We start from the raw sequence: 17,425 nt of genomic DNA, 5'->3' as shown, positions 1-17,425 counted from the left end.
GCATTGTACTTTCGCAGGAAATTATTCTTAGCTACATAGAGGGTTCTATAATAGCGAGGCACAAGAAAATTTTAATTATTTGAAATTTGTTTCTTTATTTTTTCTAAAATAGGTTTCTGTTGGAAGAAAAGAAAGGCGCGAATACTTTTTGCTGCAGACATATAATGTTATGACATTTCTGACCAATCACATTTAATAAAGAAACATAAAAGCGAGGATGAAATCGAGTTTGTAGTGGCGTACGAAGATTTATTTGAGAAATTATGTGATTATCATATCAACAAAACAGGGCACGGTGGTCGCGTTAAAATGGAAGTAGCTCTCAAAAATAAATTGAGTATCCCACGTCCGGCCATAGAATGTTTTGTTCAATGCTGCAAAAGCTGAAATGAAAAGAAACATGGCAGACAAAAAATTGTAGTATGTCCCATTGTAAGCAAAGATTTTAATGAAAGAGGGCAGGTGGACCTGATAGATTTCCAATCGCTTCCCGACAAGCAATTCAAATGGATAATGAATTGATAATGAATTATCAAGATCATGCCACAAAATTCGTATTCTTACGAGCAATGGAAACCAAACGTGCCGAGGAAGTTGCTTCAAACTTATTAAGTATTTTTCTGTTAATAGGAGCCTCGAAAATTCTCTAGAGCAACAACGGTCGCGAGTTTGTAAATAAGGTTATACTTGAAAGAGTTATGGCCTGAATGCATTATAGTACACGGTCGTCCTAGACACCCGCAGAGTCAAGGCAGCAATGAACGCTTAAACCATGACGTTGAAAACATGATTTGAGCTTGGATGTCTGACACGAATAGCAAAAGATGGTCGGTAGGGCTTCAGTTTGTGCAATGGCAAAAGAATATCTCATTTCACAGAACAATAGGACGATCTCCGCATAAAGCAATTTTAGGCTGTGAACCTAAAGTTGGTCTATCTTCTAGTAACATGATGAAACATTATGAAACATGATAACATTATGAAAATTATAAATAACGAAGAAGATTCAGTTGTCGAAATATCGGATGCACATGAAAGTCTCGCTGATGAAGATACCGACATTACCAATTGTGTGTCTTGCTCGGAGGAAAAAAGATCTGAAGAAGCAATTTGTGAAAATTTTTTACGTGTTGTTAATATTACTGAAGTTTGTCAACAAGGATCTTCAGTACTGTGCAATTTATGTTCCGCTACCAAAAACATCTCTAAGGAACGCGCCGAAGCTAGAAATAAAACTGAAGATGCAGCCAAAAAAATGTTGAGCAATTCGACAAAAAAATTGCCGACTTTCAATGTAGGTGATTGTGTGTTGTTAAATATTCATAAAGTCGACAGAGGCCCAGGAGATTCCAGATATATGATTTGTTTAATAATAGATCAGTAAAATGGTGTAAATCAGGTTGCAGGTAAACACGGTATTATAAAGGGATGGTTTGGTGCTGAAAGTCTCCCTGTTGCGGGTTCAGCATTTCTTAATAAAGAGGAAATTCCCTTGGAAAAATCACTGAGCTTAACAGAGGTTGTGTCATTAGGATCAGGTGGTCAAGGCTTTCTCAAATGTTCGTGTAAACCCAGCAAGCAACAGTGTACTAAAAATAAGTGTATCTGTAAAAAAAATAACGTACTTTGTAACATTCGGTGCCATAATAGCTTGCTGTGTTTTAATAAGTAACTTTTCATTTGTTTACTTTGATTAATATATGCGTGTTTTACTTTCTTTTATATTTTTGCTCTCGAACTGTAGCTAGCCTCTATTGATTTATTTTTCTAATAAAATGTATTTTGAGGTTAGTATGTGTGTTATTTCGTTGATGTTGATTCAGCAAGTGCAAAGTAGATTCGAAGCGTTACATGAAACGTCCAATACAGTCGGACACCTAACGTAATTTTGCTCGTTTTCATCAAGCGGCCGAAGCACGCTGACGTTACACGTAACGTAACTACGTAACGTAACTAACACATAACTAAAATGTATAGTCTTTCGGTGCAACAGTTATCTGTTTCAGTGTTTGGAAGCGTTTCATGAAAATGCCAGACTTTTCAGGTAATGACCGATTACAGTAGAAGGCTGCGACATACATATAAAATATAGAATTCCATTGTATATTAGAAAGATCATTTTAAAAATTTTCGAAATTAAAACTTCGAAAATCGCGAATGTTAGTAAATTTTTGTCTAGGTTTTTCAATTTTTATATTTAAAGTACAAAATGGCATTCTATTATGATTACTTATATCTGAAATTACTATACCGGAGTGAATTACTTTTTTAATATTAATAAAAATTGGTAGTATAATCCAAACAGGTAGATGAGCTATTAGAGATTCTAGTAGGTTCGTTAATCAACTGACAATAGCCGTAAGCATATAGAGTGTTGAATAGTGAATTTGGTTTAAGGTCCACATTTAAATCACCCGTAATTACAGAAAAATCAGAACTTACCAAAACATAAGGAACGACTTCGTCCAGAAAACTCTGCGACTTTCGTATTTGGAGGACGGTATATTACTATTAGGACTATTTTACAAATACCAGCCTTAATATCCAGAAGCAAAAATTCAAAGTTTTTATGATTTCGCATGTTAGATTTTCTCTGACGTAAACCACCAATACCACCTCCAGCTCTATTCTCTCTATCTCTCCTGTAAAATCTGTAACCTGACAAATTTTGTGACCACTTACGCATTTCGGGAGTCACCCAATAAGTCTGTTTAGAACCCAAGTGTTGCTTTTTCAATGGAAAAGTGTCATCAAAATACTGACAGAAAATCTGGAAAAATATGTCATACATTTTGCTGGCATCCTGGTAATCATAAACTTTGAACCAATCCTCTGAAAGTAAACTATCGCGAATTATTCTCAAATTGATATCATTAAATCATCTTCTAAGTCTTTCACCAAAGGCCTTATAAATTTTTAAGTGTCAGTAAAAGGGCGTGATATTCATATATATTTTTCTTCATACATTGTTGAATGAAAATCAATGTTAAAATCACCAAACAATCATTTTTTTACACGTTTCGTAAAGTTCCATAAGAAGCTTTTATATTCTATCGAAAAAAATATTCCAGATAGCATTTTGGGGATCTATAAATACTAATAATAATAGTCTACTCACCGACGACATTTCAACACAGGGAAATTAATTAAAAAAAAACGAATTTATGATTTTATGAAAGAAAATTTGTTATTAAAACTATATACTACTTTATTTACTAACAAAAATTTTATTAGTATCATACTTACGATTTATATCAACTTATATATGTATAATACATGAAACATTTTAATACTTTAAAACATAATATAACAATAACCTTAGTCGTCCCGTTCCGCCATCGTTGACTTTATCACATATTTTACAGTAAGAGCAAATGCAGCAAAGCCGACAATCACACATAAGTTTGTAAAACATGACTGGTAATAGGAGGCTGTGGCACCTATGTTAAACTTTTTTGCTTCTACGACTGTTTTCCCTGTGGTTTTTCGTTTTTCCACTTCAGCCTAAAAGAGGTTATTATTAGTTGTCTCAAAAAGAACCGGTGTTCTTTATTGAATGTACGGGATGCGTCAATTTCCTACGACAAAGATCTAGCGACTATCTATAGAAAAATTGTTGGGTTGCCAAAAATCTAAAAATTAAAAATATTTTTACATATACAGGGTGGATATCAAGAAGTGATCATAATATTTGTATCTTTTTTAATGGACTGACCTGTATCTTATTTCACAAAATGTTTAGGCATGAAGAGAAATTTACTTTGATCTAGCCGAACCTAGGTTAAAATAAGAATTTAAAACTCTAAATCTAAATATCAGTTAATATCTTTAAGGTATTACTATGCATAAAGACATCATACAGCATGGTGACAGGTTTCGCCTTAAAGCCATCATCAGACGTACAGGGTCCGGCAGTCAAACCTGGCGGTTTTTGAGTGGGGACGTCTGGTCGGGTGGGGATGGTCGCCATTCTGTTCACTAGTGTTGTAAAAATCCGGATTAATTCAATATCCGGACAGTATTGATTCGGATGAATTAAAAATTCGGTTTTTTCATCCGGATTAATTCATCCGCTCGATGTCTTGCCTGTTCGGCAAATTATGCCATGTTTCGGGCTCGATGCTCGACCGTCCGATAAACGTTTTTTATCGCTGTTTTTCGAATATAAGGTATGCATTATGCAACCCATTAGACATTTCGTTTTTACGGATTTCTACATGATGTTAAAACTAAAATAGCTAATTATCATTGTCGGTCGAACGGATGACGGGCGGCATGTATCCGGACGATTTAGATATCCGGATTGATTCGGAATAATTTGATATTCGAATTGAACGGACGATTAATCCGGACTAGTGATGGGAACACTACTGTTCACCTTGAGCGGAAGTTCAGTAGCAATGAAGCGTTAGACCGCTGGACACCGTGCGTATGTTGTTGAGACTTTTTTAGAAATAATGATTTTGTGATTCTAACACAAAGGAGTTTTCGTATACGGTTTAATGTTCCTCCTCGCGGTGCGATCCCTTCTCGAAACACAATTCTTCTCTGGGTTCGAAACTTACAGAGCACTGCTTTTGGAACAACAAGAAGGAGAGGAGGATCACCTCGAACGGTTAGAACACCTGCTAATATTGAAGCTGTTCGGCATGCTGTTGAACGAAGCCCTCGTCGCTCTGCCATTCTTCACGCCCAAGCTCTTCGGATCTCAGACCGGTCTGTAAGACGTATTCTTCATGTCGACCTACGCTTCCATCCTTACAAGATTACTATTGTTCAAGAATTACAAGCAGGTGACTTCGAAAGAAGGTTGAATTTTACTCAAATCATGTTAAGAATGATCGATGAAGACCCTGGAATCATTGTTTTGAGTTCAGAAGAGGCTCATTTGCATCTTAACGGATGTGTCAACAAACAAAATTTTCGATATTGGGCCAATAATTTGAACCAACTGAAGGAGAACATTCGGCGAGAAATTCGTGAGATCCCGCGCCAAACATTGGAGAGAGTCATAATAATTTTTGCTACATAAGTTATTTTTGTGCTTTTTTATTATAAATGTTAAATTTCCAATTCTCCTCTTTACAATAAAAAAATAATAATTAAAATATCTCAACAACTTTTTTATTTATCTCATTTCAAAAACCGTCAGGTTTGACTGCCGGACCCTGTATAAAAGAAAACCTTTATTTTTTACCCAAATTAGGAAACAGGTTACACAGCAAAAAATAATCGGATATTAAAAGGACAAGTTATAAACTGAGAGCCACAAGTTTAAAAAAAAACATTAAGATCTTGAATCTAGTACTAGTTAATATATCGACTGTTAAACGGCAAAAGGCCCTAACCCACATTTTCCCGAAAATGCCATTTCTCTTTCAAAATATTAGCGGAAAAAAAGAGTTTATTAAACTAACGCCCTAAGCCTCTGTAAAATATATATACCGGCTACAATAACAAAAATCAAACCTATGCCACAACAAAACAAAATCACATAAAAAAGTATCAACTATTAAAAAATCAACTAAAATCAACTAAAAAAAAAATTTGAGTAAAAAAGGCCTTACCCGTAGTTTTTTTTTGGAGAAATCCATGAGAAAAGGCCTAAGCCACAGACTATTTTTTAACGATCAAAATATTTTCAAATTATAGGGAAAATTTATATTTTCAGTTGGCAACTGTGTTAGCCACATGACATTGACAGTCGAAATCATTTAATCCCGCTCTCTGCTATACCCTGCTGAAGCGTCGTCAAAGTTTTAATAAACTATTCAGTTCTTGTGAGAAAAGCAAGTTTAAGTAGGATAAGTACAACTTGGTTTTTACGTTTTACTAAGTCTATGGTATGTAGTATTTGCATGATACTTTGAACTATGTTTTGCATGTTGCAATCATAATTATTTCAAAATAGAATAATTTGAGGTTATGTGGCTTAGGACTTTTTGCTTTGTATGACGGAGGCTTAGGGCCATTTGCTTTAAAATATTTGAGGGATAGGCCTTTTTCTAACAATATTTTTTTTATATACATGTGGCATACGCCCTTCATTTTTTCTTAACATAATTATTTATTTTAGAGTATTTAGTTCAATTTAAATTAATAAAATAACAATTAAATTTTCTTTAATTTTGTATTTTGAAATTATTGTACTTACTTAGCATGGCTTTTTTTACAGAATTTGTGATCATAATGGCAAACCTAAAAAGCAGAACTAAGAAAATGGTACTGATGGTTAAAGATCAAAATATAATAGAAAACGAGAATGAAGACAAGGCAAACAAAGATGAATTACTACTGATAACTGAGGCTACCAAGGAAAATAATATAGGAGATGTAAAAGAAATTCAAAATCTTATGAATATTGACGATGATGAATTGCTAATTCTCTCCGACCAAGTGATGGCAGCATTCGAGCAGCCGCAGTTTAACTTTAGATCAAAATGTTATTGAGATTGAGGAGATGAATCAAAACGAACCTGATATTATTCATGTTCAAAAACATAATTTCCAATCCAAAGATGAGATGCATGACAGGAGTTACAATACAACAGAAGAATCAGAATCATCAGACTTAGAAGAATATGAAGAAATACATACTAAAAGGAAAAGACCAACTAAAAATAATACTGAGAAAAAGAATGACCCAAAAGCACTTGAAGTGTTTATTCATCATGATCAAAGTGAAAAAAATGATTGTGAAAATAATATCGAAAGGGTGGCTAACGAAATGGAAACTCATAATGAAGAAGAAATAAATAATAACGAAGAAGAGATAAATGTTATTGGCGACGATGGAAAAAGAAGACAAAAAAAAAACAAATAAAAGAAAGGTTGCCAAACAGTTACGTGCAGAAGGCAAATAGTACTGGTCTTCAAAGAAAAAAATTATTCCTGCGAGACATCTTAAGCAGATTCCGTGCAAATCATGTCAACAGAATTGCACAATAAAATTTTCAGCAGAAGAACGAGAAGAAATTTTTAACCAATTTTGGAAGCTAGGCAATGCACAAGAGCAAAATTCATTTTTAATATCCTGTGTTAGCATTAAAAAAATTAAAAGAAAATACACAACAAACATCGAAAGTCGACGAACTGTAACAAAAAACTATAATTTACCTAAAAATAATACCAAAGAGAAAGTGTGCAGGCAGTTTCTTCTTTCTACATTGTGTATAAACGAAAAACGGATTCGCAGGCTTTATACCAATAAAACGACCATTGGAACTCCCCAAAACGATAGAAGAGGTAAAAACACAATTCCAAAAAATAAAACAAAAGAGGAAACACGAGAACATGTTATGGAATATATAAAAATGCTATCTGCAATACCATCCCATTACTGCAGGAGCAGTTCTACAAAGAAGTACTTACCGGTTGAATTCAAAAATATCAAAAGATTGTATACATTTTACAAGACTTGGGCGAATGAAAATAAATTTAATACTGTAAGTGAGGCTGTTTTTAGAAAAATATTCACGCTTGAGTTTAATATAGGTTTTCATGCTCCTAGAAAACATAAATGCAATACTTGCATTGAATATAAGGAGCAGGAAGCATCAGACGAAAAAAAACAAAAATACAAAGCCCACATTGAAGAAAAAGAACTAGCCACGATCGACAAGAAGCACTACCTTGTCGATCAAAAAAAATCCAACCATGAGGGATTTTTGTGTGCCAGTTTTGATATGCAGAAAGTTTTGAGCACACCACACGGTCAACTAGATATGCGAATTTGCTATTATAATCGATACGCAGTTTATAATGAAACCGTTTACGAAGCAGGGACACGGAATGCTTACTGTTTCTTATGGGGAGGAAGTGATGCTAAAAGGGGTTGCAATGAAGTATGTTCTGTTTTATATAAATACCTTTTACTTGTCGATGAAGCCGGGGGAACAAGAGATAGCTTTGTACTGTGACTCATGCAGTGGACAAAATAAGAATAGAGCTGTAATGGCGCTCCTCGCATTTTTCTTAAAGCTTTCTAAGAATGTAATATCAATAAAGATAACTTCTTTAATTCCTGGTCACACTTACATGCAGGTGGACAGTGTTCATGGGGCTATTGAATTATATACCAAAAAAATGCTAGTATGGGCGCCTAGTGAATGGCCAACAGTGATAAGGAATTCCAGAGTAAATCCTCGCCCGTATGAAGTTATAACACTAACTTACAGTGATTTTCATGATTTTAAAGCCATACAAAAAAGATTTTGGCCCGACAAAATTTTAAAAAAACACCAGTGGAAGCATAATTAAATATCTAGACATTAGACAAATTACTTTTCTTAAAGAATCTAATGAAGTCCAGTTTAAATATTCTCTTAAGGATGCCCCCCATTTCATTTTCTTGGATATACGTGGATCCAGAAATATGCAATTACCTCCACTTTACAATGCTTCGCTGTCAATAGCAGCAAAGAAATTAAATAGCATCCTCCAAATTTGTGAAAAAAATATTATACCTATGGCATATCAAAGAGAGTATAAGGACCTTACTGGAAAAGAAGAAATGATGTTAACTCTACCTGAGTCCGATGAAGAAGACAATCCTACTGAAGAGTTTAAAAAATGTAAAGAACAAAAAATTCTGATTCATTACTTCATTACTTTTGTTACATTTTGATAAATACTTAAATGCTATTGGTTTTTAAACCAAAATATAGACATTAATGTCTAAATTAGTTAATTTTATTAAACCTATTAGTAAAGGTAGGTATTTAAAATGGTACTTTAGTTATGGGCCTAACCCACATAACTTTCTGAGGTTTATAAATCTGTGTAAGTTACAAAGGCCTAATCAACATTTTAATTATTTTAAAATAGATGGGTCTGCATTCAAGGACTAACGACAGTGTACAATAATATCTGACAATATGCTTCTAAAAACTAAAAAATAATTTTAGATACATTTTATAAAAAATTTTGCACGTTTTTTTTCGTTTCCTATAAAAACAAAATTTACGGCTTAGGGCCTTTTGCCGTTTAACCGTCGATATTTAGGGAAGCAGAGAAGAAAAACCAAAGTGCCAAGGAATTAAATTCTGTCTTGCAAAAATTCGCTCACGGTATAGTAGGATTGTGTATAGAGAATATTTTTAAGTTTACTCTTAAAAATTGTAAAACAGTTGGATTCCTTTAACGTTTTTGGCAGATGATTATAGATCTTCCTGACATTGTATAAAATGGAAATTTTGATAAGCTCTGAGTGAGGAATGGGTGTTAGTAAACAGCCTCTCTGGCTTATATTGTTTACAGGGTGCTATGTCTGGACCTTTTGTGTAATAAACAGGATGTTTCGAGAATAAAAAGAGAAGGTAAAGTCAGCAACTTGTGTTTTAGAAATAGGGGTTTGCAGGATTCTCTCCTGACAGCTCTTTTGCAACACAAATTCGGAGTGAAATAAGCCCTGATAGGCGCATCCCCAAAAAACTATATCATATCTAAAGTGGGACTCGATTAAAGCAAAATAAGCCATGCGGGCGGTTGCAAAATCCAGGTTTTTAGAGATCTTTAATCAATGAGTAACAGCCTGATGACAATTTACCTAATATATTTGTTATCTGGCTTTTGAAAGTTAAGTTTTTATCTATTAGGATACCAAGAAATTTAGGAACTTCACTACAAGTGATTTCATTATCATCTAAAATGAGCAGGTACGCAATTAAAATGCATAATGTTTACTTTAGAACATTAAAGAGTAATATGTCACAATCACACCAGTCCTTAATATATTGAATATCACAGTTCATGGAACGCATTAATATGTCTCTGTTAGGTGTCCACAAAATGGTTGTGTCATCTGCAAATTAAGTTACAAGTCCCTTGATTTTAGAATTAACAATGTCATTAATATATAATAAAAACAGGACGGGTCCTAAAAGTAGAAGCCGAACACCAGATCAATTGTGTTTCAATTTTGAATCAAAGTATCCAACCACCCTTACAGTTTGCTGCCTATGTGATAAATTTGATTCAAACCAGAAAAAAGAATTGCCTGTAAAGCCATAGTGTTCCAGCTTTTGCAGCAATACTCTGTGATTTACGCGGTCAAAAGCTTTTGAGAGATCACAGAATCCTGCTGAAGTCTCCCTCATTAAGATGCACATAAAGTTCAGTAAGAAAGTGAAAAATACCATTAGATGTATTTTTTTTCGATTAGAAGTCGAACTGCTTGAAGTTAAGAATCTCCTTGCTTTCCAAAAACGATGTACTATCCAGTATCTGTACGAGTGTTGGCAAGAATGCAATGGGCTTAAAGTGTTCGGGGCATTGGTATATTTTTGGAAGTTTGGACCACCATGGAAATCCTCAGACACTTTGGAAAGGTACCAGTCAGAAAGGAGTGGTTGATTGCCTCAGAAAGTGAGGCACGTCGGGCAGATGTCGAAATATTTTCAGTGAGATTCCATCCCAACCACTACTAGTCTTGTTTTTTAGTTCCCTGAGTTCCTGCTTTATTTCATACTGGTTCGTTGGTATGAGAAAAAATAAGTCAATACATCTGTCCTTTATGAAATCCAGGGGATTAGTTGCACTTTTAATATTACTCGATAGTCTTTGTGAAACATTGCAAAAATATTCATTAAGAACTTCAGGCTCAACTGACGGCTTAGAATTTCCTTTCTTGGCTTTGCCGCGCAGTAAGCTGCGGTTCCAGCACTCCCTTTGTCTATTAGAAGAAATGGTTAATTGGGTTTGAAAATATTTCTTTTTTGAATACTCTATTACTTTTCTGTAAATTTTCCTGTAATTGTTCAAATAAGAGACAGAGAAGACGTGACTGATAAAAAATTTATGAATAGAATGAAGGGAGCGTAAGTTTTTGGAAGCATTCGTTATAACTTTGGTAACCAAAGGCTTTCTATTTTTGGTCTTTAAATTCCTTAAAGGAAAACTTTTTTCAAAGATTGTTGTTAAAGAGCTATGGAAGTGAGACAAAGTGTAATTGTTAGATGGACCCGTCCAATAGATGCTTTGACATTTCTGCATAAAACAATATAAACATTTAATGACTAGCTAAAAATTAACAGTTGTTAAAATATAAATAAATTGGATAGCTATAGTGACATCTATGAATAAATAAATAAAATACATAATTGAAATAAATGACACAAATTACAGATTATTCACTTAAAGTTGGTTATTAAGGGCTATAGTAAATATAGGTATGAGGGTATCAGTTTCTTAAATACCTTCAGTTTTTTAAATGTTTATGTTCATTGATTCTCTGCGAAATTTTACAGCCAGAATGACCCACGTAGACTGCTGGGTACTCTAGGCACTTAATTAAGTACACCGGAAGATAAAGGGCAATTTTAATTAGATGCTTTTTCAAAGTATCTATGGATGAGACAGCAGAAATGACATTCAATGGCGCGAGGATCGTTGCAACGAGATATTTCCAAAGTAGGACGTGGTCCTACACGTATTATTATATTATACAGTGCATTCGACGTAGAGTAGCGGATAAATTCAATAAAAATGATTTTAATATTGGGTTTAGGGTTTTTCTACGTGGAAATTAAATATACAGGGTGACTCAAAAAAAAGATATGACGTCATCAATATATTTTTTAAATGGAAACCCCAATTTTTAATGCAGAATCAGAAAGAACGCATTCTTTACAAAGGATATGATACAAATAAATAGTGGTTACATAAGCAATTTTGAACGAAAAATGATGATAAAATGTAAAATTAAAGAAATACCTATATAAATTAAATGTTTGAATTGAGCACCGTTAACAGCCTGACAACAACCAAAGCGATTTAAAAATTCTTTTTGAACGTTGTCAATGACATCTGGAAAAATATTTCTAATTTCCTCGCGTATTCGTTCGTTTAAATCTTCTAAACTCGCTGGTTTAGTGACGTACTGACGTATCCCCATAAAAAGTAATCGAGGAGAGTTAAATCTGGGTGGCCTTTCAATAAACCCTCGTCTACCTATCCAACGATTTGAAAAAACTTCTTATAGATAACTGCGAACGGGTAAAGCATAGTGTGGCGGGGCTCCATCTTGCTAAAAAAAAAGATCACGTTGGTGCATATCGGATTTTTCCAAATCCGGATACAAAGGTATCAGAGCAGGGATAAGATCATTTTTAAGTCCAAATAGAAACGTATCATCCATTTTTCTCTACGAGACCAAACGAAAACAAAACAAAGATAGAGACACAAAGTCACGGTCTTATCAAATCCATATAATTTTTATTAAAGTTACACGTGTTTTGCTCCTATCGGAGCATCATCAGGCCTAGACCTACACAAATCACATTACAACTCCGAGTTTAGTGTGAGTGAGATTAGAGTTGTAATGTGATCTGTGTAGGTCTAGGCCTGATGATGCTCCGATAGGAACGAAACACGTGTAGCTTTTTAAAAAAAATAATTATATGGATTTGATGAGACCGTGACTTTGTGTCCTTACCTTTGTTTTGTTTAAGTCCAAATACCTCTTACCAGTGAGTGTCTTTAAAAAAGTCAGGTCCTAAAACTCTTCCTTCCACTATACCGCACCGCACATTTGACTTTTTGAGGGTGTTGTGTATGACGTTCTGTGAACCAATGAGGGTTTTCGCTCGACCAGTATCGACAATTCTGTCTGTTCACATGGTCGTTTAGAGTAAACGTTTCTTCGTTAGAAAATATTATCTGTCTTACAAAATTATTGGTATCATTTCATAATTGCTGCATTTGCTCACAAAATTCATTTCAGCGATCAAAATCATCTTCCGATAGCTCTTGAAATAAGAATATTTTATAAGGGTGGAACTTTGCTTTTTTCAATACTTTATGCACACTAGATCGTGATAAATTAACATTAGAAGCCGTGCCTATGATTGTGGCTTTGGGATTATCTTGGACCGTTAACAGAACGTTAAGTTCATCTTCTTCAGTTATTGAACCCCGACCAGCTTTTTGAGTATTCTGAACATGTCCGAATTCACGAAACTTCGCATCAACTCTGCTTACCATACTTTGGCTAATAGGCGACCGATCAGGATGAGTTGCATTAAACAACTGAACCGCCTCCTTTTGAGTACGCGACACATTTCCGAAACCAATCATGCAAAAAATTTCGATTCTTTCACGTTCGGTTAATTTTCTCATATTTCATGCAGGGCTAGTGCAATGCTCCTTAGTGAGACTAAGCAGCATTACATTAGGAACACACTCTTTGCAAAGCATTCCTCTTCTTTATACAGTTCTCCCAACCAAAATGCCAAATTTGACTTGATACCGATATTATTATTAAGTTTCATCAAGTCCTACTGATGTTGAAACTGCACTTTCAAAAGTTAAATTCCCAAGAGGGTGTTAAAGGAATGCTGCCATTCTCTTTATCTCCCTCTGTACAAAATATTTAGTGATTCATTCATTCAAAGTCTGTTTCCTCATAATTGGAAGCTGTCCAACGTTTGTCCAATATTTAAATCTGGAAATAAAAACGATGTGTCTAATTACTGCCCCATAAGCATCATATCCATTCGTCTTATCGACAAACCAGAACTGAGAAAGAGTCTGGATAGTCTGGAGCACAGGAGAAAGGTGGCTGATCTCTGTTTATTCTACCGTTATTATCACGGTAAGTGCTCGTCTGAGCTGGCAGGCCTGATTCCACCCACGGCTGTTCCGGCAAGAAGGACGCGTCTAGCAGTTGCGGCTCATCAACATCGAGTCCACCTGCCTACCCCAAGGACGTCGCTGTATCGGGACTCATTCATCTGGAGAACATCTTCTTTGTGGAACGGGCTTCCACCTCACATATTTCCCGACGCATACAACTTACATCGATTCAAGACAAATGCCCACAAATATCTTCGCGCAAGCACCACTCCAAGAGTGACATAGGACTTTCCTCTTGTGCTTGTGTTTACCATAAAAACAAAAATCGTCCATTCCTAAGCTTTTTAAGCAATGTTATGAGATTTATCCTTTTAAGATCAGATACACTTCTTTCTACTGATCAGACTATGCCAAAATGGAATAACAAAATGTTCTGACTGCCTTGCTCTCTTCTCAATCCTTTACACAACCCAAAATCATTTACTTCTCTCCCTTTCTGCCGAACAACATATTATTTACAGAATCCAGTCACCAGAATTTCTGCAACAGTCAACAAGCACACAGAAAATCTTGATTTTTTCTGTTGTTCATACAATCGCTTTAAAAAATCTGGAATTAGATTAATCTTAAGTTAATCTTAAAGTTTAATTGTCACTCGCCTATAGGAAATAGTCTATGAGTGTAAGCGAGAGGGGACATATGGAGTCCGTATGAGACAGACAGACAGACAGACAGGCATAATACATGCCGTTTACAAATTAATACGTTTGGCAACATTGATATTTCTGCCGCACGGCTCTCCGCTGGTTCCTGAAAAATCAAGACAATTCTTATCCCCACCACACTGCACCGCCAATATGAGATTGCATTTTAAACGTTTAATGTTATTTTTATCAGCAAAGATAAATTTAAAAGCGCTCGCTATTTTCTTGTTAAAATGTGTTCTCTTAAGGAAAAAAAGCAAATTATTAAGTGGTATTATGCCGGCAGTTCTGTCGATGAAATATCAGGCAGAACTGCATTCACGTTCGAAAATCGGCCCATTCCCGTACGCAGCACAATTTTTGCAATTATCCATAGGTTTGAGTCTTTGGGTGCTTGCAAAATTGCAGAAAATGCTACGCAAATGAGCAATCACCTGTTGTTAGACCGCTAGGCGAAGAAAGGGAGCTTCGAGAGGTTAATGTTTGTGCTGCTGCTGAAATGAACTTTCCTTGGCACAGTACAACCAGTGCCAAAGAAACGGGTATTGAGCCTTTAAGGGTTAGAAGAATTTTAAAAAGAAATAAGTACAAGTGCTATAAGTTGCAAAAAACTCAAGAAATTTACCCACAGGACCATGACAGACGGATGGAATTTTGTCATGACGTATTGGAAAGACAAATCGGGACGAAATGTTTATTAGTAACATTTTGTTTCCAGATGAGTCCTCTTTCTCTATTTGTGGTAAACATAATACGTCCATTACAGTGGGTTATTCGAGGGAAAATAAGCACATAAGCATACCAACACATACACAATACCCTCAAAAGGTTAATGTATGGGCTGGCATTTTAGGTAATTCAATTATAGGCCCTTTTTTATCGATAGAAACCTTAATGCCAACAATATACCTTAATCCATAATACAGACAGTATATACAGAATACCTTAATCTTTTGAGGGATGAAGTTCTTCCTGCTATTCGAGGGCTCAATATGAATTTAGAACAAGTTTGATTTCAACAGGATGGTTGTCCCGCTCATAACGAATAAGTGGTACGTCAATTTCTCGAAACGTCTTTCCCTGATCGAACGATCAGTGGAAACGGTACTATTAAATGGCCAGCCAGAAGCCCCGATTTAACCCCCAATGATTTTTTTCTTTGGGGATACCTAAAAGAACAAATTTATAGGCTCAAAAATGAACGGGCTACTAGTTTAGAAGAGCTTTGTGTTAAAATTAGGCAAGCATTTAATAGTATCTCCATTGAAATCTTGTCGAATACGAGAAGGTCGTTTTATGACCGATTGACGTACTGCACTGTTAAACAGGGTGGCCTTTTTGAACCTGACATAAAATAATTTTAATTTTTATTTAATATTATCAAATTAACTTAATTTTTTGCTTTATTTTGAATTAATTTTTTAATTTCCTGTCCAATATTTAGTTAATTTATGTTTACAACATTATTGCAGTCGGTTTTTAGTTTATTTTTTGCTTTTAGGACAGGTAGCAGCAAAGACTCAAATGAAACAATTTTTGTTTTAATTTACCATAGAGCAGTGCATCCCCGCTTGAACGCCTTAAGAATACTGAAAGGTTTCGGGCTTCGGCGGGGTCCGCTGCTTCGAATATGTTGTCACAACGTTGCCAGACCTACCGCGATATATAATTCCTATAGGCGAAGTTAGAATGATCATATCTGTATATACTTTTGTATTCTGTAAATGTTGTAAATGTCAATGGAAGTAAATAAATAAATAAAATAATTTACTATTATATATTCTGTTTGAGAAAAGATAGATTATTTCTCGGAATGTTATATGTTTGTTTGATTTACATCCATTGCCTCTAATTATTAATGACCCAATTTTCTCTGGTCTTATTTTATGCCTCCTCCAATTGACACTTAAAATGCAGCTGTTTTGCCTTTCTTATTGTTTGCGGATTTACCTTTTTATAAAAAATTTTTTCAACAAGCAACAAGCAGTTCTGAATTAAGTTAGATTGTTAGTATATTTTCATAGAATATGTAGAGATGTTAGGTTAGATTAGTTAATTTTTTTTTTGAGATAAATAATAATCCATGGTTTTTTATATTTAAAACTAAGATCCAAAGGAGATTGACGATTGACATTGCTAGTCTTTAACAATTAACTACATGCCAGAATTTAAAAATTTTTTTTTAGCAATCTTGATAAAAAATCCTAAATTACCCCTTTCATGCTTACCTTACACAAAAGTTAGTATATCTTAAAAAGTAAATGGTTTAGGTATAGGAAATATTTAACAAAAAATTAAGGTATTTAATTAGATAGAAATTTCATTTAAAAATTTTAATATATTCATATATCATGTTGGTAAATTTGAAATTTTTTTAGAAACATTGAACAAACCTGTAATCCAAAAGTTATTTTAATATCACTGCCATGCTAGGTAACTTAGACTAACTGCGGCACACATTTTCGTTAATCTATATTGAATCTGTAGTTAAATAATTTTTTAAACAAACCTTAAAAAGCATCACAAAAAAAATAATTACTTGGCAACCTGACATGCTAATTTTAAAAATGTCACATCAAAGTAAAGCTCTCTTCATGCCTAATCATTTTGTGAAATAATATACATATTTTATGGTAACTTTCTTGTGACCCACCATATGTAAAAATATTTTTAGTTTGTAGATTTTTGGCAACTCTACAACTTTGCTATAGAACTTTTTACTCTACCTTGTATAGTTTAGGCACTATCTTTGCCGGATGCCTTGTTAATACACCCTGTATATTTGTAATAGAAAATTATTTTACTTACAGTAATTTGGTCCACTGTTTCAGGAAATAACTCACAAAACTGGCTATCTTTAAGATTAAATTCCAAGGAGTTATAAGCAAATTGTCGTTTGTCATATTCTGAAGTCTCAATACTTCCTAGTGTCGGGCTTGTTTCAAGCTGAAAAAAATATTGAAAACAAAAATACAAAACCAATTAATTTTTTTTTTAATACTATTTTATATTATGCAGAAATATTTATACAAAAATATTAGTTTACTATAAATAATGTTATATTCTGCCATATTTATACAGGGTGTCCCGTAATTAATTGGACATAGGTTAATGTAGGATACCTGACAAGAAAATAAACCGTTTGAGCT

The 17,425-nt window shown here is 34.3% G+C and overlaps 1 protein-coding gene across 1 annotated transcript in view; it reads right to left on the bottom strand.

Annotated features, from left to right (window-relative positions):
- Positions 1-3,204: 3,204 nt before the first annotated feature.
- The window catches only part of LOC126745496 (ubiquitin-conjugating enzyme E2 J2-like), a 28,798-nt gene continuing 14,577 nt past the window's right edge, over positions 3,205-17,425 (bottom strand). Inside the window, exons 3-4 of the mRNA XM_050453365.1 lie at positions 17,085-17,222; positions 3,205-3,504 (exon numbers count right to left, since the gene is read on the bottom strand). Coding sequence (XP_050309322.1) covers positions 3,319-3,504; positions 17,085-17,222 — 324 coding nt within the window. The 3' untranslated portion in view covers positions 3,205-3,318. The remainder of the gene's footprint in view (positions 3,505-17,084; positions 17,223-17,425) is intronic.

This window comes from Anthonomus grandis, chromosome 16 (genome assembly GCF_022605725.1).
Source record: "Anthonomus grandis grandis chromosome 16, icAntGran1.3, whole genome shotgun sequence".
NCBI lineage: Eukaryota > Metazoa > Arthropoda > Insecta > Coleoptera > Curculionidae > Anthonomus > Anthonomus grandis.
This window is presented reverse-complemented; position numbering and strand designations above follow the sequence as displayed.